The sequence below is a fragment of the Bos mutus genome, chromosome 7 (assembly GCF_027580195.1).
Source record: "Bos mutus isolate GX-2022 chromosome 7, NWIPB_WYAK_1.1, whole genome shotgun sequence".
Classification (NCBI taxonomy): Eukaryota; Metazoa; Chordata; class Mammalia; order Artiodactyla; family Bovidae; genus Bos; species Bos mutus.
The window spans coordinates 62366627-62392903 of NC_091623.1; the positions used below are offsets into that span (position 1 = coordinate 62366627).

The 26277-nt window shown below is 44.7% G+C and overlaps 1 protein-coding gene across 6 annotated transcripts in view; it reads left to right on the top strand.

Moving 5' to 3' along the window:
- The window catches only part of ACSL6 (acyl-CoA synthetase long chain family member 6), a 66238-nt gene that overhangs the window by 35978 nt on the left and 3983 nt on the right, over positions 1–26277 (top strand). For 3 of the 6 annotated variants that reach the window (XM_070374017.1, XM_070374021.1, XM_070374020.1), the window contains 11 exons: positions 561–634; positions 2447–2524; positions 6162–6296; positions 6879–7013; positions 8122–8217; positions 9666–9738; positions 12280–12368; positions 13089–13205; positions 16242–16385; positions 17651–17752; positions 18664–18735. In XM_070374017.1, the coding sequence (XP_070230118.1) occupies positions 561–634; positions 2447–2524; positions 6162–6296; positions 6879–7013; positions 8122–8217; positions 9666–9738; positions 12280–12368; positions 13089–13205; positions 16242–16385; positions 17651–17752; positions 18664–18735 (1115 nt within the window). Of the gene's footprint in view, positions 1–560; positions 635–2312; positions 2391–2446; positions 2525–6161; positions 6297–6878; positions 7014–8121; positions 8218–9665; positions 9739–12279; positions 12369–13088; positions 13206–16241; positions 16386–17650; positions 17753–18663; positions 18736–26277 lie in introns of all 6 variants that reach the window. The other 3 variants (XM_070374018.1, XM_070374019.1, XM_070374022.1) reach the window with 3 other exon arrangements.

Here is a 26277-nt window from a genome sequence, read left to right on the forward strand (position 1 = left end):
GTGGAAGGTCGTGTCAAGACACAGCAAGAACATCCATGTCCTGTCTCTGCCAATGAGAAGATGGGAGGGCTCTCCCAGCAGTCCGGGCCTCCAGCCTGGCCTGGACTGGGGCCTTTCCAGGTGTCAGTTACAGTGAGAAAGTCCTCTTCCAGCACAGTTGGCAGCTGGAGACTGGAACAGCACAGGCCCAGAGAGCAGCATGGGTTACTGGGGATATGCCTAAGGAGACTGGGGGCCAAGAGCCTGTGCTCCCTGAGGAAGGCAGAAGGGAAGGCACCGGCCAGCCCATCAGGCCTCGAGGCACCCTCCCTGTGCAGCTGTGTCACCTGCCTTCTGTGGTATCAGGCAGCTGGGAGCCTCAAGGTGGGTGAGCTTCGAGCGTCTGCAGAATGGTGGTCCTTCCCAGCACTCATCTGTGTGGGACTCTGATGGTGGCTGTGGACGAAGGCCAGAGGTTTGCGTGGACAGCACTGGGCGTCTGGGACTGACAACTTGGGCGCTTTTCTCAAGGAGTGGCCGATGAGCTTCCAACTAATTTCCTTCTTGCTCTCTCCTTTCAGGGAACCCAAAAGGTGCGATGCTCACCCATGGAAACGTGGTGGCTGATTTCTCGGGCTTTCTGAAAGTGACAGAGGTGAATAAAGTAGAGTCCAATGCAGGTTTACTCTCAAGGTCACCCTCAAGCCTCAGAGGCTTTTCTTTGTGCTTTCTTTTTTTTCCCCCTGATATAATCTAGGCTGCCTTTCCCAGGCAGAAGTTTCTGTTTTCATTAGAGCAATCCCACTTTCACAGATACTTCGAACCACAAACGCTGAAATGATCCATACCTGGTAAATATTCAGTTGATTTCTAATAGTGCTGAGATCCCAGAAAGAAAAAACATGGAAAACTGTTTTCCATTTTTAACTTCAAAAATTGAGATACCTGTGGTTTAATGTATGAAGTGAAGTCGCTCAGTCATGTCTGACTCTTTGCGACCCCATGGACTCTAGCCTACCAGGCTCCTTCGTCTGTGGGATTTTCCAGGCAAGAGTACTGGAGTGGGTAATGTATAACTTTATCTAAAAAGTAATCCTTGGTAACTTGTTTTTCCAAGTAAGTCAGGGTTTAATTCAATCATTTTGTGTTTAAGGACTACTAGAGTCTGAGAAACAACGGCAACTGCTAATTTATAAGGCTGTACTAAAAAAGGTAAATCTAAAATAAAAAAAGCTTGATATCTTGGCCTGACAAAAGCATGTTAGCATTTTTAACCAGCTAAGAAGGAAGGACCTTTTACCACAAGTGGTGAGTATCTGAATGTCCTACAGTTTCCTTAAGGAGGAAGGGACATACCTTTTCACATAAATTAAGCTTTTTCTCCACTGTAGAGAAAACCACTATCCATATTTATGCCAGATGGCATTATGGAGCATATGCCCAAATAGTAGGAAAGTTCCTACATCTTGGTAGGAAACTGAGAGATTTTTGGTAGCTGAGCCCAGGCCAGGAGCCATGAGCAAGTTTCCCAGGGCTTGTCCAGACTCGTCCGAAAGCCAGCCCAGGAGACTGAGGACCTCTGAAAAGGGGCAGAGAGCAGGGAAATCAGCCCAGGAGAGCTCGTCCCTGAGCAGAGCCCCTTGACCAGCGCAGCTCCTGTCCCTGAGGTCAGATCTGGCCCAGAGAGGGGGATCCTGCTCTGGCATCCCCTGTGAAGCCCTGTTCTCAGGCTGTGGCTTCTGAGGCCTGGCTCCACCCGCCACACCTCTGTCCCCAACCCTCGTAGGCACAGACCTAGGGTTCTCTGGGCCCCTTTCTCCAAGAAGGACTGGAAAGTGCCAACAGGCTGAGACCCTCTGAATCCCTACCCAGGTGGCCCAGGGCTGCTGGTGAAGTGGGGCCAGAGGCAGCCCCTGCAGCTGTGGGGAGGGGGAGGTGCCTGAGGTGGCAGGAAGGCTGTGTGTGAGGTGCAGGCCCTCCCGGAGGAGACTCCCCTGCGCAGCTGACTCTGCTGGTTTATATGTGCTTCAACTGGCTCTTTGCTTCTGCAGATAACCTAGACCCACTGGCGCTTCGACCTAACACGCGGCTTCCTATGCTGCCCTTTCTCTCACTTTTCTTTCTGCACCTTCTGTCTTCCTCTCACCCCTCCCCCTTCTCACTTTTTCTCTCTGTCGTCTCTCCTCTGTCTCTTCTCCCTCCTCCCCCATCCAGCCCTCCCCCTCTTCCTTTTCGCCCCTCCAGGTCATTTTCTCTTTATTGTTTTATGACTCTCTTGTTGTCTTCCTGTCAGTGTTTCTTTCCTTTCTGTCTCCCATGCCCGGCACCTGCAGAAAGTGATCTTTCCGAGACAGGACGATGTGCTCATCTCCTTCCTGCCTTTGGCTCACATGTTTGAGAGAGTCATCCAGGTAAGACGCCCCCTGACTGACCGGGCCTTGCCTGGGCTCCTTCTGTTTTCTTACAGAGTCAGTGGGCTCCCACTTGTGCGGATGTACACATTTCCTATTTGCCTTTAGCACACATGTTTGAGCGAATGGTACAGGTAAGGCCCTGGCTTCAGGGAGGCACAGTCTGTGCCCTGAACCCGCAACCCTAGCAGGGTGTCACTTTGTCACTGGCAGCGTGAAATAGAACTAAACTGGCCTGTCTTTGGAAGGTGCCACAAGGGGTCAGAGGACCATGGCCCCTCCACCTATCTCTCTTGGGACCTGCCTGCCCCACCTGTGGACATCCCTTGGCTGAGAGAGGTCCCAGCTGATGCATCTGCTCAGCGAGCATTGCTTCTCTGCAGAAGTGCTTTATTGTTCAACCTCTGTGCAATGTGGCTCCGTTTATGCCCAACACACCTATATTTTGTAACTTCCATCACTCACAAACTCCTAAAACAGAAAGCAGTAAAGATAGTAAAGTTGGGGAATCAAACTCTCACAGCCCCTCAGGCTATAGATGGCACTGCCATCATGATTGAGCACTAGGACAGACCTCCTGGGGACAGAGAATGGAGGAATCCACATGAGGTTGTAGGGACAGAGAAACATCTGTGTATGTCACTTAAGGAACCAGCCTTGGCACACATTATCTCCTAGTCAGTCAGTCAGTTCAGTTGCTCAGTCATGTCTGACTTTTTGTGACCCCATGGACTGCAGCACGCCAGGCTTCCCTGTCCATCATGAACTCTCGGAGCTTGCTCAGACTTACATCCATTGAGTCAGTGATGCCATCCAACCATCTCATCCTCTTGTTGTCCCCTTCTCCTCCTGCCTTCAGTCTTTCCCAGCATCAGGGTCTTTTCTAATGAGTCAGCTCTTCACATCAGGTGGCCAAAGTATTGGAGCCTCAGCTTTAGCATCAGTCATTTCAGTGAATATTCAGGAGGACTGATTTCCTTGAGTTTGACTGGTTTGATCTCCTTGTAGTTCCAGGGACTCTCAAGAGTCTTCTCCAACACTACAGTACAAAGGCATCAATTCTTCTGTGCTCAGCTTTCTTTATAGTCCAGTTCTCACATCCATACATGACTACTGGAAACACCACAGCTTTGACTAGAAGGACCTTTGTCGGCAAAGTAATGTCTCTGCTTTTTAATATGCTGTCTAGGTTGGTCATAACTTTTCTTCCAAGGAGCAAGCGTCTTTTAATTTCAAGGCTGCAATCCCCATCTGCAGTGATTTTGGAGCCCCCCAAAATAGTTTCTCACTGTTTCCATTGTTTCCCCATCTATTTGCCATGAAGTGATGGGACCGGATGCCATGATCTTAGTTTTCTGAATGTTGAGCTTTAAGCCAGCTTTGTCACTCTCCTTTCACTTTCCTCAAGAAGCTCTTCAGTTCCTCTTCACTTTCTGCCATAAGGGTGGTGTTATCTGCATATCTGAGGTTATTGATATTTCTCCCGGCAATCTTGATTCCAGCTTGTGCTTCATCCAGCCTAGCATTTCACATGATGTACTCTGCATATAAGTTAAATAAGCAGGGTGACAATATACAGCCTTGATGTACTCCTTTCCCAATCTGGAACCAGTCTGTTGTTCCATGTCCAGTTCTAACTGTTGCTTCTTGACCTGCATACAGATTTTTCAGGAGGCAGGTCAGGTGGTCTGGTATTCCCATCTCTTTCAGAATTTTCCACCATTTGTTGTGATCCACCCAGTCAAAGGCTTTGGCGTAGTCAATAAAGCAGACATAGATGTTTTTCTGGAGCTCTCTTGCTTTTTCAATGATCCAGCGGATATTGGCAATTTGATCTCTGGTTCTCTGCCTTTTCTAAATTCAGCTTGAACATCTGGAAGTTCACGGTTCACGTACTGTTGAAGCCTGGCTTGGAGAATTTTGAGCATTAGTTTGCTAGTCTGTGAGATGAGTACAATTGTGTGGTAGTTTGAACATCCTTTGGCATTGCCCTTCTTTGGGATTGGAATGAAAACTGACCTTTCTAGTCCTGTGGCCACTGCTGAGTTTTCCAAATTTGCTAGCATATTGAATCCAGCACTTTAACAGCATCATCTTTTAGGATTTGAAATAGCCTAACTGGAATTCCATCACCTCCACTAATTTTGTTCATAGTGATGCTTCCTAAGGCCCACTTGAGTTTGCATTCCAGAATGTCTGGCTCTAGGTGAGTCATCACACAATCGTGGTTATCTGGGTCATGAATATCTTTTTTGTATAGTTCTTCTGTGTATTCTTGCCACCTCTTCTTAATATCTTCTGCTTCTGTTAGGTCCATACCATTTCGTCCTTTATTGTGCCCATCTTTGTGCGAAATGTTCCCTTGGTATCTCTAATTATCTTGAAGAGATCTCTAGTCTTTCCCATTCTATTGTTTTCCTCTATTTCTTTGCATTGATCTCTGAGGAGGGCTTTCTTATTCTCCTTGCTATTCTTTGGAAATCTGCATTCAAATGGGTATAACTTTCCTTTTCTCCTTTGCTTTTAGCTTCTCTTCTTTTCTCAGCTATTTGTAAGGCCTCTGCATACAACCATTTTGCCTTTTTGTATTTCTTTTCCTTGGGAATGGTCTTGATCACTGCCTCCTGTACAATGTTATGAACCTCCATCTATAATTCTTCAGGCACTTTGTCTATCAGATCCAATCCCTTGAATCTATTTGTCACTTCTACTGTATAATTGTAAGGGATTTGATTTAGGTCTTACCTGAATGGTCTAGTGGTTTTCCTTATTTTCTTCAATTTAAGTCTGAATTTTGCAATAAGGAGTTCATGGTCTGAGCCACAGTCAGCACCCAGTCTTGTTTTTGCTGACTGTATAGAGCTTCTCCATCTTTGGCTGCAAGAAATATAATCTGATTTTGATATTGACCATCTGGTGATGTCCATGTGTAGAGTTGTCTCTTGTGTTGTTGGAAGAGGGTGTTTGCTGTGACCAGTGTGTTCTTTTGGCAAAACTCTGTTAGCCTTTGCCCTACTTCTAGGTGCAGCAGAAGCATTATCTCCTAAGCCTCTGCCATTTGGCCTTGGGGGAGATCTGGTCTACTAGGGAGGGCTTTCCAGCGTTTCAGACCTGGATTCCAGCACCAGCAATTATCACTTGTGACTCTGAGCAAATCCCTTTACCTCTGAGGCCTTTGCATTCCTCCTCTGTCAAACTGATAAGAATTCTGTCTCCCTTACATAATTGCTATGAATACGAAAGAAAGGAGCCCTTGGCATGTTCCTAGTCCCATTAGCAACCAGCCAGGCTCCACCTTGGCCTCCCTTGGCCAACAACATCAGCAGCATCCCCAGTACTCGTGGGCACTGCATAGCCTTCCAGAGTTGCTGAGTTGTCCCTGGGGAAGCGCGCAGGCATTCTGAGATCTGGAGCAGACACACTGATGAGGTAGTACAGCTCAGGGACTGAGGCCGCTGTCCAGGCTCTGGGAGTGAGCACGAAGGGGCAGCCACCAGTGAGTGTGGCTGTGCTGGCATCCCCCAAAGGCTCAGGATTCCACCCTGTCTCCTGCTTCGCTTCATGTCTGAGTGGGACTTAGCGGGGGAGTGGGGAGCTGTGGAGGGCGATATGTCACCTCGGATGGCTTTCTTCAGTGTCCTATGGCAGCAGCCAGAGCTGGCTTTGGGGGTCACAGGTGCCTCCGTATGGGGCAGAGCTTTGGACAGCTCTGGACTGCTCCCAGGAGTGACCGCCCTGAGGGACTCCTTTCTTCCTGTCCTCTTCCGCCAGTCCGTCGTCTACTGCCACGGAGGGCGCGTTGGCTTCTTCCAGGGAGACATCCGCCTCCTCTCAGATGACATGAAGGCCCTGCACCCCACCATCTTCCCAGTGGTCCCCCGGCTGCTGAACCGCATGTACGACAAGGTGAGCCTCGCGGGGAGTCTCTGCTTGTTCGGATGGAGGCTGGAGCCCCAGGCAGACTTTCTACACCTCCAGCCCCAGGTCCTGAAAGTCGCCTCCTCTCGTATTTCCTGACTCCCACCCGCTCTTCTGTTTGCTTCCTGCTGTCCAAAACCCTGGTTGGGAGATTTTGAGGGGAAGGAAGTTTCTTTCTCAGCTGTGTGCCTGGGCCTTGGTAGTGTTAACCTTCAACTGGATGTCACACATTTAGTGAAGCTCCTGCTTCTCTGGAGGCTCAGTTGGTAAAGTGTCTGCCTGCAATGCCAGAGACATGTGTTCAATCCCTGGGTTGTGAAGATCCCCTGGAGAAGGGAATGGCAACCCACTCCAGTATTCTTGCCTGGAGAATTCCATGATAGAGGAGCCTGGTGGGCTACAGTCCACAGGGTCACAAAGAGGCGGACATGACTAAGTAATTAATACTTTCACGTGCAGGGGCAAAAATAGTGTGGCTTCTCTGCTGACCAGTCTGAGCTTTCTTCCTGAGAGTATGTCTCGAGGTAGGGTATGTGGTCCTTACAGCTGTTCCCAACTTCTGTTCTTCAGATCTTCAGCCAGGCAGACACCCCATTAAAGCGCTGGCTCCTGGAATTTGCAGCAAAGCGTAAGCAGGCCGAGGTCCGGAGTGGAATCATCAGGAATGATAGTATCTGGGATGAACTCTTCTTTCATAAGATTCAGGTGAGAAAGTGAACAAGTGATGGTGGAGTGGCACCCAGGTATCCAGTGGGTGACCTTATAGAAGAACTGGAGAGTTCTATCCCAGTGGCATGGCATGTAATCTTATAAAACAGTAACTTAATTGCCAATGAAATCAAAGCTTAAGCTGCCATTGAAATTTTAAAGGACTCATTTTCGTTCTTTGGAGATGTGTTATATTTGCCTGAGGCAACCAGCAAGAATTCTTGGCGTGAATTCTTGGAAAGTGAGTTCCTCGACCTCTGTAGGCAGTAGGACAACTTTGCCCATGGGTAGTCGGGCTCACCAGGGAACTCCTGGGACCTGAGGATTCTCTCGCCCCCTCCCTGTAACCTTGGTCACGGTGCCTTTCCAAGCAGCACAAGGCTCTAGCATGATGACCAAGAATCTTCCTTTCCCTCCCTGTTTCCCATCCCTTCAGCTTCTCCCAAACCAAGCCGTATATGAACTACTCATTCCTGTATCCCCACTAAAGTTGTAAAGCTCTGCATCACACAAAGAATTTGTAGTTAATTAGAGGAGTGAGCATTACTCATTTTTCCTTCTACTCTATTTTTAGCTATGAAAATGAATATTTAAAATCTCTTGGCTCAACTTACAGAAACAAAGTGCTTAAAAAATTTATTGTCTTCTGCCGTGCACAGGTGAATAGCTCATGGCATTGATTTAGAAATGAACTAAAAGGCCATGCTATTAAGGTGTAAGTGGGAAGAAATTGTCCTAAGTAATTGTTGTGGATGCTTGCAAACAATGAGAGAGTGAGGGAACAGCTGTGTATTTTAAGAAAGGGAGAATCAAAATTACAGAATGCCACGCAGATTAATGGCTTATGTCTCAAAATACATAAAAGAGTTAGCCAGCCATACCGTGGCTTGGGTTGCAAAGCCATTTGGATTGATTCATTTGGAAGGAGAAGGGCCTTCCTCACCTCAGCTCTTGGGTTGTACAGCTTCAGGCTGCCTCTCTGATCCCAACCTCAGCGTCCAGGTTAGGGTGCAACTGTGGTGTGTTTTCGTTGAGTGAGACCCAGGTGAGCTGCACGTCACCTGCAGCAGCATAGACTCTGGCACGTTTTTCTCTCTCCCCACAGGCCAGTCTCGGTGGGTGCGTGAGGATGATTGTTACTGGAGCAGCCCCCGCATCACCAACAGTCCTGGGATTCCTCCGGGCAGCTCTGGGCTGCCAGGTATTGATTGCCTTTCTGTGGCCTTCACTGGGGGCAGTGGGGTGTACATTAGGACAGGGCAGGGAACCCATTGATCCCTCTTCTGTATAGAGAAATATCCTAGGGGCAAGATTTTTGTGGGGTAAAAGCCCGTGCTTTGAAGATGTAAAAAGCCTAAGGGTCACTGAAAGCCAAGAAAGCTTTGTGACATTGTAGAAAGCCTAGGCGTGTATCCACTCTGGGAGAAAACCACATGGATCATCAATGTGCTGGAGAATCTGTCCCACACCTGTACTGGCATCTCTGCATTCTCCAGCCTGCAGACTGTCCCCCAGCCCAGAGAAGGAGCGTGGGGGAGGGGGATGAAAGTTCATTTGTGTGCTTTTATTTGACTGGGTAGATTTTGTCATTGCTAAAAAAAATCCATTCCTTTATTTATCCATTCAATTAATGTTTATTGAGTTCCTACTTATGCAAACTGCTGCTGCTGCTAAGTCGCTTCAGTCGTGTCTGACTCTGTGCGACCCCATAGATGGCAGCCCACCAGGCTCCCCCGTCCCTGGGATTCTCCAGGCAAGAACCCTGGAGTGGGTTGCCGTTTCCTTCTCCAATGCATGAAAGTGAAAAGTGAAAGTGAAGTTGCTCAGTCGTGTCCGACTCTTAGTGACCTCATGGACTGCAGTCTCCCAGGCTCCTCCATCCATGGGACTTTCCCGGCAAGAGTACTAGAGTGGGGTGCTATTGCCTTCTCCAGACTTATGCAGACTATATAGTAACATAGTTGTGACTGGTGGGTTTTCAGTAAAGTAGGCACATCTATTTCATAAATATGCAAGCTTAAAATTTTATGCTTTAGAAGCCGTGGGCTTCTTGAGACTTCCCTGGCAGTCCTGTGTTTAGGACTCAGTGCTTTCACTGCTGGGATCCTGGTTTCGATCCCTGGTCAGGGAACTAAGATCCTGCAAGCCTCCCCACCCCACACAAAAAAAAAAAAAGGAAGGAAAAAGAAGCCATGGGCTTCTTAGACTGACCCTCCTGTTATACAGCAACATGAGCTGACCTCTCCTAAAGGCAGCTCTCCTACATGGTCTGGTCATGCCAGCACATGGGGCTCTGAAGGGGAATATCTTACAGAGACAAAAGAAGACCTCTAATGGATTTTAAAATGTTTGTCTTTACTATGTATTATTCAAACTGAAAATAAAGTCAGTGGTTGAAAATAGAAGCCTTTATCCCAAACCACATAACCTTATCTACTAAGTATCTCTGGTGAAAATAGCATTTCTTCCAAGCAGAGTAGCCATGCCTGTTATCTGTGTCCAGCTTCTCCTGGAGTTACCTAGTTTCAGGGCACCGTCCCCAGCCAGGAGCAGCCAGACACTCAGTGGGAGGTTAGCTGCCTGCAAAGGGCAGCCAGCTACCTGCAGGAGGGCGCACACTACAGTGCAGTTCTTGTGTTTTGCTTGAAGGTTTATGAAGGTTACGGCCAAACGGAGTGCACGGCGGGATGTACCTTCACCACACCTGGGGACTGGACCTCAGGTAGGATGGGCTGGAGATGCGGGAACGAGTTAGAACAGCAAGCTCGAAAACTTCCTCTTGGAGAGTATATTTACAAGGGCACTTAGGAAATAGAAGAAAAACATTGATGGTGGTTTTGTCTGGGTTGTGGCATTATGGATTTGGTTTTTTTGTTACATATTTTTGTACTTGCTTTTTTTGTGTATTTTCCTATTTCTTCCATAGATAATTAGAAGTCATGTTTTAAAAGAAAAGTAACAGATCACAAAATACAGCTCCAGATAGAAAAATACCTATAATATCAATATATTGGATTTTATAGTTTCTAAATATCACAGTCTAGCCTATAGTCATTTTAGAATGAAGGAAGCAGGCTGCAAATTGGATATGACCTAAGAGGGAGGGGCACGTTTATAGCAGCCAATGTGCTATTTCTTGAAGGGCCATTTCAGAGGCTCTTTGGAACTATGGTCTCCTGTGACTGCAACATCTAGAAGGCAGTGGCAACCTCAGAGAGGGGCAACTACTGCCCACAACCTCATTCTGAAGAGACTTATTTTTTAGGACAAGGAGGAGGTAGTAGGTATTGGCCTGTACATGTATTGGCCATCACCAAATTTAGACCAAATGCTGGAAGAATATGAAAAACATTCATCAAAAGACTCCTTCCAGATACCAGCTTCCTCTGTGAGCCTGGGGCTACCCTTCATGCTTAAGTTTGCTCAACTATAACTAGAAAACGTGGAATGATGTGCATAGGAAAGAAACATGCTTAGTAATGCAACTATTTTCTGAGCACCTTGAGGCAGTCAGCAGAAACATGATAGGTGGACTCTAAATTGAAATCACATTTGGCCAAGTGAGGTACAGAAGCATTTTTTTTGTTTGTTTTCTGAGTTTTATCTCCTTAAACTCCTGCTGAGTGAAGTATATCTTGTATGCAAAGTTTTTGGTCTCCCTACCACTGGCAGATTTACTACAAGGAGTGTATTCTGAGATCCTGGCTCATTAACTTTTTTCTTGTTATGCCATATTATATATAATATGCCATATTATATGATTGCTTACATATGTACCCTTCCTTTTGGACACTTTCTTCCCTCTTGTGATACCCTCCGCATTATCACATGTGAAGGTTTGGAGATTTTACCTTTTTTAGGCATCCTTACCATAAAAACATATGAAAGTTTATCAAGTATGAGAGGATAGCTGTCTTTGTACAATACTGTAAAAGATTTGACAACATCTCATTTAAAAGAGAAAGTGGCAGAGCCTCCTTTTTGTTTTCGTGGCTCACTTTATTTCAGGACCTTGGCCAGCACCTGCATAAAAATCCTCTGCTTTGCCAATAAACTGTGTAACAACCAGTTATTAGAACATAGCTTAGTTGTAGTTTTGTGATTGGAATATAGAAGACCAAGAAAATGTAAAGTCTTATTTGAGGTGTGAGGGAGAGAGAATTGTAGATGATTATTATGCACATTAATCAACAGTTTTGTGACTGGGGGAAAAGCAATAATGACTATTTTATGATCCTCAAACCAAAAGAACAAAGCTAGTGGAGGTGATGGAATTCCAGTTGAGCTATTCCAAATCTTAAAGATGATGCTGTGAAAGTGCTGCACTCAATATGCCAGCAAATTTGGAAAACTCAGGAGATGGTGACTGCCACCGTGAAATAAAAAGATTCTTGCTCCTTGGAAGAAAACTTATGACCAACCTAGAGAGCGTATTGAAAAGCAGAGACATTACTTTGTCAACAAAGGTCCGTCTAGTCAAAGCTATGGTTTTTCAGGTAGTCATGTATGGATGTGAGAGTTGGACTATAAAAAAAGCTGAGCACCAAAGAATTGATCCTTTTGAAATGTGGTGTTGGAGAAGACTCTTGAGAGTCCCTTGGACTGCAAGGAGATCCAACCAGTCAATCTTCAAGAAAATCAGTCCTGAATATTCATTGGAAGGACTGATGCTGAAGCTGAAACTCCAATACTTTGGCTACCTGATGGGAAGAACTGACCCATCAGAAAAGACCCTGTTGCTGGGAAAGATTGAAGGTGGGAAAAGGGGATGACAGAAGATGAGATGGTTGGATGGCGTCACCGACTCACTCGATGGACATGAGTTTGAGTAAGTTCCGGGAGTTGGTGATGGACAGAGAAGCCTGGCGTGCTGCAGTCCAGGGGTCTCAAAGAGTTGGATATGATTAAGCGACTGAAATGAACTGAACTGAACTGAAACAAAACCAAAAGATACGATCTAATAATGGGGAAATGTCTTAATATAAAACATCCTGACTGTGTGGTTGGTGTGGGTGTGAGCCTCCCATCTGGGCCCTGTGAGTCTGTCCAACTGGACGGATGTAGAACAAAGGCCCCGCAGGGGTTGGTTGGCCTCACCTTGCTCCAAAACTTTATCATCAGTGCTTGCCTGTCTAAAGGTGTGTTGCTTTCCATCCACAATTCCCCACTGTGACCACCTGAGGGGTTTTACATGGCATGGAGCATCTTCAGTCCTGAAATTGAAATGAACGCTGAACAATGCCCCTTTGTTCTGGTGTTTTAGGACACGTAGGGGCACCTCTGCCCTGCAATCATATCAAGCTCGTCGATGTCGAGGAACTGAACTACTGGACCAGCAAAGGAGAAGGAGAGGTAAACTTGAGTGTTTAGCCATTCATGTCTGTGGATGCTTTATTATGTAGGGAGTAAAAGGGAAAAAAAAATGGAATTATTTTCCTTTCACCTTATGTGTAAAGTCATTTCATATTCCTGATTAATTTAAGCCCAACTAAATTAAGCATTTCCTCTCCTGTTTATGAAGTAACCAACCCCCAAGGATGGGGCTGGGCTGATCTAAAATAAGATTTGGGATTACTAAACTTTTTTTTAAAACCCATTTTTTTTCTTAAGTGGCATGGCCTGAGCTGTGTATCTGTCCAAACAGAAATGTGACCATTTGGAGATAGGCCAGATGGGGTAGATAGAGCTTACCGGCACTTGCTGATCCCATGGGAGTGGATGGGAATGCTGAGTGCCTGGTCATGACGCAGGGCATCAGGCATCTCTGGCAGAATTAGCCAGCCTTCTGTCTCCGGGGAGACACCATCCAGTGCTGCAGAGCAGTACATACCGAAGGCCACTGGGTTCCTGAGGAAGAGGGGATGGCAGAGGTAGGCCTGGGGAGTCAGAGCAGAGAAGTCACTGCTTGAGAGAATGCCGGTGGCCATTCGTGTCCTTTTTTTCCACCACTGTGGTTTCCTCAGTGGATTTCCTGAGGGATAGTGTACATTTTTCTACACATGCCTCATGACAGCCTCTTGTCAGGGTTCCCTATGCTGCGTCCTGAGAAAAACCAGGTGTTTGTCCCTACAGATATGTGTGAGAGGACCAAATGTGTTCAAAGGTTACTTGAAAGACCCAGAGAGGACAAAGGAAGCCCTGGATGATGACGGCTGGCTTCACACTGGAGACATCGGGAAATGGCTGCCGGTGCGTACGTTGGAACCATGGACCTCCACACATTTTGGTGGTAGGAGTGTGTGTCATCTGGTTCACTCCCGAGGCAGGAGTCTTTATGTCCACCCTGACAATCAGTCATTCCAGAAAACCTCAGGGAATTGGGAGGTTCTTTCTTACCTTGCCCCCAAAGCTTCCTTCTCCATCCTCCTGGTGAAGGTGACAGGGATCTTTGGGGAGCATAGAATTGGAGTTTGAGGCCCACTGCCTACCCTTAAGTGGCCTCCTAGAAGAAGTCTGACAGTGCTCTGAAATCTGATGGATAAAGTATTGTACATGGAACAAGGGGTTCATAGCTCTCGGAGATCTGAGAAAGGCAGGGCCTGGGACACTGGCCTCCAGCTGAGAGGTGACACTGAGTGATGTGAAAAGCTTGGAGCTGGGCAGGAGGATTCTAGGGTTCTTTTGTCTCTGCTAGCAGCTACTCCGGTGACCTTGAACAAAGTTTTATCCCTCCCCGTGGCTTCGTATTAACTCCCTTGTAGAATAAGAGAGTAAGCTACATGGCATTCTTTAGCTGTGGCCCCCAACTTTTAGTTAAAACCAGTTATGGGAATTAAAAACCAGTTATCAGTTAAAACCAGATTCATTTTGATATTTGGCTTTTATTTAATTTAGAATAAAAAAAAAAAAACAACCAGTTATGGTGATTCATTCTATCATTTGTAAAATGGGGGTAATAACACTGCTTACCTCTGTGGTCATGTTGTAAGGAAGAAATGAGATTACAGTGTACCTGTAAAGCCCTTAACACACTACCTGGCACATAGCATATGCTTAGGTGAAAGCTGTGACCACAAAAAAGGCTCCATCCCTGAAACGAAGAGCCCCCCACCTGCTGCAGCCCACCCCAGGAAACCATTCCTGTGTCTCTGGGAAATTGCTAAGGCCTTGGGTGGATGTTCTGAGATGTCGAGTTTATCGGGCAGGTTAGTGATGTTGAGCCCTCCAGGGGCTGGTGAGCCGATTTGCCGCTTGGAACTGTGCACTTCACTGGGAGATACCCTCACTCCTGCAGCAGACGTGCGTGTGCCCCCACCGTGTACCCAGAACCAGGGACTCTGCTCAGGGAAGAGAGGTGTCTTTAGATGCTACCCAACCTAGTGTGATGGGCATGAGATGACGGCCATGCTCACCTGGGGGAGAGGCAGAGAAGAACAGGCGCCCACTGGCTCTGAGTCTCAGAATGTATGTCCTGTCCCAAGAGAGGGGAGAGCAGAAGGACAGTCAGGGCAGGAGTAGTAGTGGCACTAAGTTGAGGAAAACTAGGGCGTGAGGCAAGCACTTCTAGCTGAGGACCCACAGTGGAGGAGAGAGGCTGGAGAAGCAAGCAGGGCCCTGGACACTGGCAGAGGGTAGATTGTCCTGTCAGCTAATGAAGCCCAGGCTTCAGGCCTTGCCTGTATAGGCCCCTTTCAAGGCTCTGTACTTCATTTAGTATTAGGGGGGAGTCCTCAAAATTGGGGAAGAACTTGGGGGAAAGTCCCACAAAACTGCACCTGCCACGGATGCCCTAAAACTCAGATGAAACCACCCACCTTGCAGGGTGTTGTGAGAAGCAAGTAAATTGATCCATGCAAGAACTCACAGCCCAACACAGTAGGCAGACAGTCTGTGGGAGTCAATTTTTAAAATTATTATTATGTTGGAATAGTGTTAGATAGGTCAGGGAAAAAGTTCTAAGTTTCTGATCCAGAAAGACCTGGTGTAAGTCCTGGTTCTCTCACCTCCTACCTACATGGCTTTGGAGGAGTTGACTGACCCCTCTAATCCTCACCTTCACCGTTTGTGAAATGGAGGTGATGACACCCAACTCACAGGGTGCCACGAGGCCCAAAGAAGCCAGTGTGGTGGAAGTGCTTGATGTCCAGGCTGGATTTTGAGCAAAACAAGGCCTGCTTGTTTTTCTCTTCTGGTGAGATTACTGTGGTTCTGATAATTGAACACATAGAGTGGGGCCAGAGTGTGTGCACACGTTAGATAAGGAAGTGGTTTTGATGGGAGGAAGAGTCGACTGTAAGGAGGACTTATGCGTGAGGACGGGTGAGCCTGACTACTGGAAGTCCCAGGAGAGTGCAGTGGCAAGGCCATCTCTAGGTTTGGGGCTTGGGGAATGGAGCAGGCTTGAGGAGGGTCATCCTTTAGGGCACACTGCATTGTGCAGGGCAAACAGCCTGGTTTTTTGTTTGTTTGTTTGTTTGTTTAGTCTTTTGAGGATAGTGAGGTTCTGAGGCTAGAACTCAGTGAAGAGCTCTGGCAGGAAGCTCAGACAGATGCAGGAGTGGCCACTGAGGAGATAAATGATAGTCACCTCAAGGGACGTTGTCAGTGGAAGTGGGGACATGGCTGCATTCAAGGGTTGAGCCAAAGGAGAGAGACCAACCTATTCACCTCGGAAATTCAAAGAGATGTAAGGGAGTCAGGGAAGTGGGTGGGGGTCCTGGAAGCCAGGGGCTCAAGCACTCACTGCCCAGGGGTGGCCTGCCTGCCGCAGAAATCTTGGAGAGAGAGGGCCCCTCCTGCCATCTGGGGGCCTCCACCAGAGCTGTGCTGTGTGCTGATGGATGGAGAGTCCATCCTTTGGGAGTGGTGGCCTAAGCGTGGTTCACGGGGCGAATCTGAAGATGCAGATGAGAAAAGGGACAGCTGGAGTGAGGGCCTTGGTGAGAGGAGCCCCAATGGGAAGGTGGGGAGCCTTCTGAGGAGGAGGGCACCTGTTGCTGGGCACCTGGCTGGCAGGGCTGGGAGGGGGAATGAGGCACATGCTGAGCGGAGAGGACAGTGGGCACTCGGCCCAGCAGAGCTTGAGAGCTGCCCACTTGTGTACACACTGTCCCTCTCTGGCCACATGGTGACTTTGTGAGGGCAGAGACGTTGGGTGCACGAGCAGATCCAGTGGGGCATGCAGGCTGGGACAGGGCGGGGGTTGAGGGGCTATGGCACGAATAAGTGAGGGGCTCAAGCTTGGGAATGCCATCTTTTTATGAAGCTGCTTGTCCAACTCCACAGACTGGTACTCTTAAAATTATTGATCGGAAGAAGCATATATTTAAACTTGCTCAGGGAGAATATGTTGCGCCCGAGATGATTGAGAATATCTACATCCGGAGTGAGCCTGTTGCCCAAGTCTATGTCCACGGGGACAGCTTAAAGGTGAGTCCCCAGGCTCCCGCCTTCCCACATGTGCCGGGCCTGATGAGAATTTGGGGAATGATTTCCTAAGTATCTGGTATTTGATTTAAAATGATGACCATTCATTTCCGACACTGGTATTATCTGGCATATAAGATCAGGAGAGAAAATGTTTATCTAAGGGAGAAATCTTGATTGCTTATAGTTTGATAAATTTGCAATTAAGGTAAATAAGTTGCTTGAAGTAGTAGTAATGTACATTCCCACTACTTTTAACTTATGCTTCATCTACTTCCAAGAGGAATTCTGAGGTAATATGGTGAAGCAAGATTCAGGGTTTCTGCTGTTTTGGTTTTAAAATATGTAAGTGAACTTTACAGATAAATAGGTGCAATATTGCAAGTAATTGTACTGATTATAATGTACAATGTATTAAGCTTAATACTTAATGTATTAAGCTAGTATACTAATACAGTTTAGGATTAAATTATTTGGAGAGAATTTCTATTTATTCTACTTTTCAGTATCATTTAGATCTGAAGTAGAAGGATTACTGTGAATATATTCTCTGCTATCATTGCATGCTCAGTTGCTTAGTTGTGTCTGACTCTTTACAACCCCGTGGACTGTAACCCTCCAAGGCTCCTCTGTCCATGGGATTTCCCAGGCAAAAATACTGGAGTGGGTTGCCATTTCCTACTCCAGGGGATCTTCCCAACCCAGGGATCGAACCTGAGTCTCTTGCATCTCCTGCACTGGCAGGCAGATTCTTTGACACTGTGTCCCCTGGGAAGCCCATGGGCTGTCATTAGATTTATGTAGTTAAAGACTATTATTTTTTTAAGAAAATACTTTAAAAATTAAAATTGTGTTCTTGATGAATGAGGAGCATATTAATGAATCAGTTTCAAAATGGTCTGGAAATACTTAGAAATGTATGTGTTTTTGATGTAGAGTTGGTTGATTAGTATCCTAAAGATGGTCTCATTTAAATTTGTCATGAGAATTAAAGGTACATACAGGACTAACCTTACTGATTTTTAATCTCCTTTAAGCTTATTTTTTATTAATCAATCTTTTACAAAGTTAGGGAAATATATCAGAGATATTCAAGAATATTTCTGTCAAGAATGTGTGATATGTTAGTGGAAATGTTTCATAAGCATTTACATATTTTTAGAAAAGAGTAGAGTCTGAGAATACCAAGATAAGTTTTAATGGTGGACCACAAATAACCACTTTAAAAACTTTTGTCATAACTATGTTTTCCTCTGGTGGGATCACAGGCCTTTTTGGTGGGCATTGTCGTGCCCGACGCAGAAGTCATGCCCTCTTGGGCCCAGAAGAGAGGAATTGAAGGGACGTATGCAGAGCTCTGCACAAATAAGGTCTGTACCTGGGGGCTGTTTCCTCAAAGCCTGCCGGACCTTCTAACATACTGCATAATGAGAGAACACAAAAACAGTAGCCCAAGTGAAATTTGAGCCAGTAGGGAAATTTCCAAGTTCATTTTATAAGTGGTGGGAGTCCTAAACCAGAGGTTTGTCTTTTGTTATTGTTGTAGAAGAACCTTAATTCCTCTTAGAATACTTGATAAACGTTTGAATTTTCCATCCAGGAGACATCACAGAAAGCATGTCCAGCCCTGTTTTGCAGCTTGCAGCAGAGTCCAGGGAGTGAGGGGGCTTGCCCAGAGCCACACAGCTGGTGAACAGCAGTGTCAGATGTGAGCGTAGGCCTTCTGACAGCCCTGTTCTTTCCTGATGGGAGGTAGATTTTGTGTCTACTGGGCTTAGAGAGACAGTCATAGAATTGTAAAAGCAACACAGTTCTTCCTGCTGAGAGCATTAGCTGCTCACACCTTCCAGAAACCTCCTGGCACATGTGTGGTTCTGTGGAAGAGGATCTCTGTGCCCTGACTTGTTATTAGCCCTTCAGTCACACGATCTGTTTCTTAGCAGTGTGAACTCTAGAGCTCCCACCAGGCCCTGGGCTCTTCTGGGGGTGACAAGGCACCAGGGACTCAGCAGGCTGACCAGAGGGCTGATTTTTAGAAAAGCTGAGTAGTCCCTTAGCCTGCTCTCAGGCGCTCCTTAGGCCTTGCCAGCACTTACTTACCAGATGAGAGGTGGTGATTGGCTTGCTGCCAGGGAGTGTCAGCCACAGCTGGGGGTTCAAACGGTGGGGGCACGTGTTGGTATGGTTACTAGTTGTACTTTGCTCAAAACTCACTGATTCTTCTATCTCCATTTTGAAATGTGATTTTGCCTTGTAATTTTACCTATATGGTTTGATTCAGGAGCTGAAGAAAGCCATTTTAGAAGATATGGTGAGGTTAGGACAAGAAAGTGGACTCCACTCTTTTGAACAGGTAACTGTTACCTTTTCCATACTTGTTACCGCCCTTTACGTAGGGATGGAAATTAAAGCAACCGACGGTGACCCTAACCTAGATTCCCTATCCTCCACACTGTGCCCTGCAGGCAGGCTATGTACCAGCAGACCTCCGAAAGCCTGTTCCAAGCTGACTTTGCAGCAACCTGCAATCTAACTAAAAGAGGTTGTCTGCTAAGTGAGACTGCACTCATTGTCCTCATAATAACAAATGTTCATAAAGCTGAAATATGTTCCTAGCTGTCACCGGTAGAGCGTGTCTACATGGTGTGTCTCTGAGCTGTGTGCAGTACTCAAAAGCAGCAGAGCCCTGTCTCATTTTTATTTTTATGGGGACTGTCTTCTTGGCTGCAGCCGGTGATCTTACTTGCTGGGACATGGAAAAGATTGCCCTTCTGGGGCCAGGGATCTGTCAGCCCAGTGTGCTCTTTACAAAGAGGAGGAAACAAAGAGTGTGCTGGGAGTGGACACAGCAAACCTCTTAAGACTTTTTGACTTTGCAAGGTTGGGCCTCTTTTTTGTAACTGAATTCATGAGCATACTTGGTCCTTCTTACACATACCATGTGTAATCCTCTGTAGTCAAAAATTCAAAAGCACAATTCTTTAAACAGAAAAATATTAATATGGATTTTAAGAAATTCCCCAGTATGCATTTAATATAATTGTTTTTCATAAAATGTTTCTCCAACAGAGTCTGTAGGGTTTATGAGAATTTTTTAATTTTATATGTTCATTTTGATGTTAACCCAAAACCATTTTTAAACCAGTTTTAAATATATTGCTAAAATTCTTACAGCAATTATTTGGCAATTAGAAAACAGTTCCACAGATTAAGACTTTAATTTCTTAAGTAAACACAGTTTCAGGGTTTGAGAGAAATGTTTTTCTTTTGAAATAGATCTTTACATTAATCTAGGTTGAGAAACACTGCTTTGCCTGCATCTGTCAGCATGTTTTTGGGCAGATAAGACCTGGATAAATAGATCCTTATTTTAAAAAATTATAAAATCTAAGGCATTCAGGGAAGTCACATATATCTTTCTGAATGCAAAGTCAGTTCTGGCATGATAATTATTTAAATTTTTAAATTTGCTAGAACTGACTTCATTGCTTCTCCATCAAGGGAAGCTGTGTGACTACAGACATGATCCTGTATGTAGAGCAGGGGCCACAGAGTGGTTGGAGACCTGGTGCGTCTGGGCCTCTGTTACCTGAATGGCTGGCGGTAAGGGCGCTGGGGATGCACTGGGATCCTACAGATATCCTTGTGATTCCCAAGGCTTGCACGCCCCCTGCTGGATGTGGGCTGTGTGACCTGCCTCAGGGTACATGGAGAATTGTAACTGATTCTCTTTCCTGGAAAAGACTACCACTCTTAAGGTTATGTTTAAAGAACCTTTTCCAGTGTTAACCATTGCTCAAATTAGAGCTTTTACTGAGAGTGGGCATATTCTTAACTTTCCATATGCCTTAAGCAGAGTTTCTGCTCTATTAATCTGCCCTTGCCATGGTAACCTCAAATACAGAGAAGTCATGTGGCATCCCAAAGGCCTGAGTTTCATTGCCAGGGCTGTTTGTTACCTCTCCATTTTCTCTGTTCTCATTCTCCTCTTAGTTTGTCTGTGGCATCCTCCCCACCGCAGCCAGCGTGTACCCTCAGCTGACCACAGGCGAGCAAAAACCAGGCTTCGTGCCTGAGAAGGGTATGCTCCTAGTTGTATTCTAAAGCTTGACATAAATTATTCCAGTTAAGCCATAATCTATTGTCAGCTAGTCCTTTTCCCTTTCCTCATAAAAGAATGATCAATTAAGGCTTTTGCTAATTTTTTAACAGCACCCTCCCCTGCTGCCTCCACCCCAAATACATACCCAAGCCCAAGGCTTAAATCATTCAACAGAAACATTAGGAGTTGAGACTTACTGGGCAGGATTGATCTGAATTAAACTTTGAATTAGATGAAAATTTAATGTAATTTAATTTTCAGAAACAATTCCTAGAACTAGGCCAACCATCATTAATTTATGGAGATCTTTGGGAGATATTTCTTAATGAGTAGAAAGGAAGCATTTAAAATAACTGTATCAATAATTAAAACATATAGGTTCTTGGGAAGTATTTGAGCATACTTAACCATTATTTAACCATTTTCTTGACACTTATATGGCTTATTAGTTTGTATAGGCATATAAATACAAAGTGAACTTTGAAACTTAATAGATCTTTCAAATCCTGACTGCAGAGCCCTTGCTAAATATCTTTTACTGTATTTTCTGTCATTGAAATGAATACTTAATCAGTTTGCCTTTAAATCAGAAATTAATTGAGCATTTCCCTAATTAATTAAATTTTAAAAAATTTCTCCTGTCCTAAATTATTTATTTTGTATTTATTATCTACAGGCAATATTGTGTGTTAAAGTGTTTCACTGAGTAATTCTATTGAATGATTTTTCAGGATTATGAAAATTTCTATGCTTTAGTGAGTTGGCATAAATTGACACTTGTGAAACGTTATATTCCAATATAAAATTTAAATGTTACAGTGTCTTTAAATTAAAAAAAAAAAAAAGAAATCACTGATAACCGTATAGTTTCAAAAAGGGAGCTAACATCAAGTATCTCCTTCCTTCTTTCCACAACAAAAACTTTGTTTATTGCAAACTGGAAAACACATTTTATGTTGTGTTAGGCATAATGGGAGAATAAAGATTTATCCCTTTATTTTCCCAGCCACAATTCAACAATTTGGTTTTATTAGAAAATATGTAATTATAAAAAATGAACATTGGCAAGTTTTGAGAAATTTTTTTTTTCCTGGGGAAAAATAAAAAACTAGGTTGGCGACCCACAGTTAAGGTCAGTGTTAGCTAAAGAACTATTTTGACTCATTTTTTCCCAATTACTGATTAGATTTTTAGCTACTGGAGCAATTTGTGCAGGTATTTTCATGGCAGGATTTAAATAGACCCAGGGCCGTAGGTCAGACTGGAGCAGGGACTGGCAGCAGTGCCACTTTGATCTGTTTGTTAAGTGGCTGAAAGGCGCGCTGAGTGCCACATTGCTTGGCTTCCTGCAAGACTGTATTCATTTCCTCTCCTCAGGAAGAGACTGTGTTGTAGAGAGCCACACTAAACTGCAGATGCCCCGGGCAGCGCCTTAGGCTTGCTGCAGGTAGCTGGTTTGACAGATACGCAGAATCTACCAGCTGATGCAGTTCTTTCTTCCTAAGATCATAATGTTTCTTTTACATTCTACTTACCCTCTTAATAGCATAATAGCACCGGTAGCTCTCCCTGTGAGAGTCATCTTCCCCGTACTGTACTGTCTGAAGCTTCTGCTTATCGCTGCTGGATTTTCAGAGGGGTTCACCCAGGTCCCTGTGGTGAACGTAGACTCTTGTCTCAGTTACACACGTTCTCCACATGCTGTTAGGAAGGCGCATAAGCTGAAACCCAGGCTGCAGAGACACTGTAGAAATGTATATTTTGGCATTGGCATCTCCTTTTAAATATATTATTATTTTCACTTACAGAAGAAGGTGGGTGTGCTGTTGACACTTGTCAGAAGCCTTCCCGTGATACCATTTCTATCAGAAGGAGCTAAGGATGTTAGCTCTGCCACTTTTTCAGTTTCCATTTCATAACAGTAAACATGAGTTACAAAGTTAAACCGCTGTATCTTGGATTAAGTTTTATTTGGATTTTGTTCATCTTTTCTTCATGCTAACTAGTCTTGTTATCAAATGGTGATTTCCAAACTTAAGTAGCCGAACTTAGATAACATGTACCAGACATAAGAGCAGAGCTGCTCTAGTAGATCTAGGGCTTGAGCCAGAGCCTATCTTCTACCCCCACTTTCAACCCAACCCCCTCACTTATCCCTCCCACACCCCACCTTCATGCACCTCTGCTTCTCCCCAACTCCATCCCACCCCTGCCTGTCAGCACCCCACCTTTATGCCCACGTCCACCTCCACGCACCCATCAGCAGTGGCCACTGCGGAACCCCTGGTTCTCAGTGTACTATGGGCCAAAAACATCTCCCTTGGGACCTGTTTCCAGTGACTTTTGGATCCCCTAGGATGATTTGTGTTTGATAGAAGCAAGTTAGGAAAAAAGTATATTCCAGAGGGTACAAAAACTGCCAGCCCTATTCCTTACCAACTCCAGCAACCAACTTACTTACTTGCTTCTTTGAATATCAAGATCACTGAGGGAATTTTCAAACAAAACACTTATTACAAGGACCTTTACAAATTTTGAAACATTAGATAATACCTCTTTTTTGGGCAGGTGCCTCAGATTTCCACGTATGTATATTGGATATCCAAGTAGAAATCCTTCAGATATGTGAAGTAAAGTTGAAGCTGCTACATGTAATGCTAGCTTTAGTTTTAGTGTAGTCCTGTCCTCCCCTTCTCACCACACATGGTTCCCTTAAAATGCTATTCTTTCTATAGCAAAAGTGAATCCTTCATTTGAACAAATTTCTAAGAGGCAAAGGTGAATCTCATTTGTTAATGTTGTGTTCATTTAAAAATCATCACATTTTAAAATTACAAGCATGCATTTAAAAAATGCCAGAATTTGTTAGAATTTTTCTTGAAAGCTTTTTAAGAAGTAGAAAGTATAGCTGTTTTAGGGGTCTTCTTTGAACATTGAGTCTTTGATCTGAAAAATCAGTGAATGCAATGGAGAATTTTCTGGGCCAAGAATTCTTTGTCATATCACAGTATCCACCTGCCAGAACACTAGACAATTGGCATCAGAGATTTTGAAAACAATCCTTGACATGTTGAATTTTTTGTGACTATTTGCATGCATTGATTTTTTTCCCTGAGTTTTTTTGGTTGTTAAATATGCATAACATAAAGTTTCCCATCTTAACCATTTTTAAATGTGTAGTTCAGTGGCATTAGTACATTCATAATGTACAACCATTATCACCACCCATCTCTGTAACTCTTTTCATCTTGTAGAATGAAACTCTGTACCCATTGAACAGTAACTTAATTCCTTCCTTACTCCCAGTCTCTGGAAACCACCATTTTACTTTCTGTCTCTGTGACTTTGACTACTCTAGGTGTCTTATCTTTTCGTGACTGGCTTATTTCACTTAGCACAATGCCCTCAAATTCATCCATGTTGTGGCATGTGTCAGAATTTCCTTCCTTTATGAATTAAATGTCACTGCATATCTCTGCCACATTTTGCTTATCCATTCATCTGTCAGTGGACATTTGGGTTGCTTCTCCATTGCAGCTGTTGTGAATAATGCTGCTGTGAACATGGATGTACAAATATCTCTTCAAGATCCTGCGTTCAGTTCTTTTGGATACACACACACACTCCAAATGCTGGGTCGTAATTCCGTTTTTAATTTTTGGAGGAACTGCCATACTGTTTTCCATAGTGGCTGCACTATTTTATATTCCTACCAACAGCGCACAAGGATTCCATTTCTCTATATCCTCACCAACACTTGTTATTTTCTCTTTTTTGGATAATAGCCATCCTAATGGGTGTGAGAGTATTTTGTTTTGTTTTTTTAAATAAGTCATTTCCTGATTGTATCCATGGATTTTAAGTAACGGTTCTCCTGTGGCAGTAGCATGTGCCACAGGGACCTTGCACTTTTATTCTCCTGGCTTCTGTAACCCATGCCCCCATTACTGGAGCCATAGAGCAGCCTCTCCCTTCCCCTTGCTATCTTTATCTGGCCAAAGCCTGCTTATCCTTCAGAGTTTTACTCAAGCATCCCTTTGCAGTGAATCCTGACCCGGGTAGGGTTAGGTGCTATGTCAGATGCATTCAGCTCTAAAAGAAAACCCTCAGTATGTTACATACATAGGGTGTATTTTTGTGGTTTTCTCACATAAGAAGTCCAAAGATAAGATGTCCAAGGCAGGTACAGGTCTTCAAAGCCCTAGGTCTTTCTTCCCACTCTCCATTCTGGGTATGTTGGCGTATCACCTTATGGTCACAAGGTGGCTGCTATGGCTTTGGACACAGTCCATATTCAAGGAAGGAAAAAGGGGGAGTGGGTAGAAATAGGTATATCTGAAACTTTCATGCGGAAAGCAAAAACTTTCCCTTCTCAGTAGCCAAAAATGGATCTGATGATTACCCGCTTAGTCTCAAGGGAGGCTTGGAAATAGGGAATAGGATTGTCATAGTTTACATATAGACCATTTTGGCCTCAAACAAAACCTGGTTTTATTAGCATGGAAGATGGGGAATGATGCTAGCAAAGCAATGGACCACTGCTTTCCCTGTAGTAGTAATATTCACATGGCAGCATCTCTCACTAGATTGTAAGCCCATGTGGGCAGAGACTGTGTCTTGTTCTTTGTATCCCTGGTGCCTTACACCATACCTGACACATAGTAGTTGCTCAATAAATGATCAGTTCAGTGAAACAGCAAGTGAAAGTATATGTGTATTCAGCACATTTAATTTTTTAAGTCTTTATATAGTGATTCCTTTGCTCTTTAATAATATGGATCTGTTATCTCAACAAAATAACTGAAGGTAGACCCAACTGTCAGTCAGGATACAAGTTTTTGGAGTGACTGTCCTTCCAGGATTCAGCTCAAGCCCAGATGACAAAAGTTCTCGTGGAATTGACAGTGACCCTTTCAGCTGGAATCCACATGAGAGGAGCCTGCCCAGCCCTTCCCAGAATAGTTGATCTATCTCTCTGGCCCCCCATTCAGCATTGCAAAGAGACTTTGTATGAGGAGGCTTGGGATCTGCCTCATGGAAATAAGCACCATGAACACTAAACCTGATCTCTCCATTCCTCCTTCCAATAATACTATAAAATTTTCCAGCAGAACTTTTTTTTTTTTTTTTAACATTTACTCATCATGTCCCACCTAGATTTTATATTCCTCCTGTGAATGGCATCTCTTCCATGCAGCCCTCCAAGCTGGAAGCCTAGGAGTCCTCAAAACTGCCTCTTCCTTATTTCATCTCATTTCTCTCTGAATCTCTCTTAGAACTGCTTACTTGACCCTGTCTCTGCCACCACTCTAAGCGTAGCCCCTTTTCTGCTCTCCTATGGACTGGTCAGATCCTTCTGATTGGTTTTGCTGCTTCTAGTCTTAACATTCTTAAAAACCATGTTCACGTTTCTCTTGGAAAGAACTTTATAAAATGTGTATTCAGCTGTGTTACTGCCCTGTATAAAAATCTTCAGTGTCTTCCTACTATCTTCCTCTAAAACTGCCCTGTCCACCAATTCAGCTTCATCCGTCACCTCCTTGGCCTCCTATTTCACGAAACGACAAAAGAAACCACTTGGATTTCCTTTTTCACACTCTGCCATTTCTCACTCCTGTGGCTGTGTTCATGGGGTTGCCTCTGCCCAGCATGCCCTTCACCCGCCTCTCCTTAGCTGGTTAACTCCTGCTTGTCCTTTAACACTCCCCTAATTTGGGAAGGCTTCCCTGAGTTAGGTGCCCTTCCTCCTGAGTATTCCATTCTCTCTAATAATTGCCCACTGTGCCTGCTCTG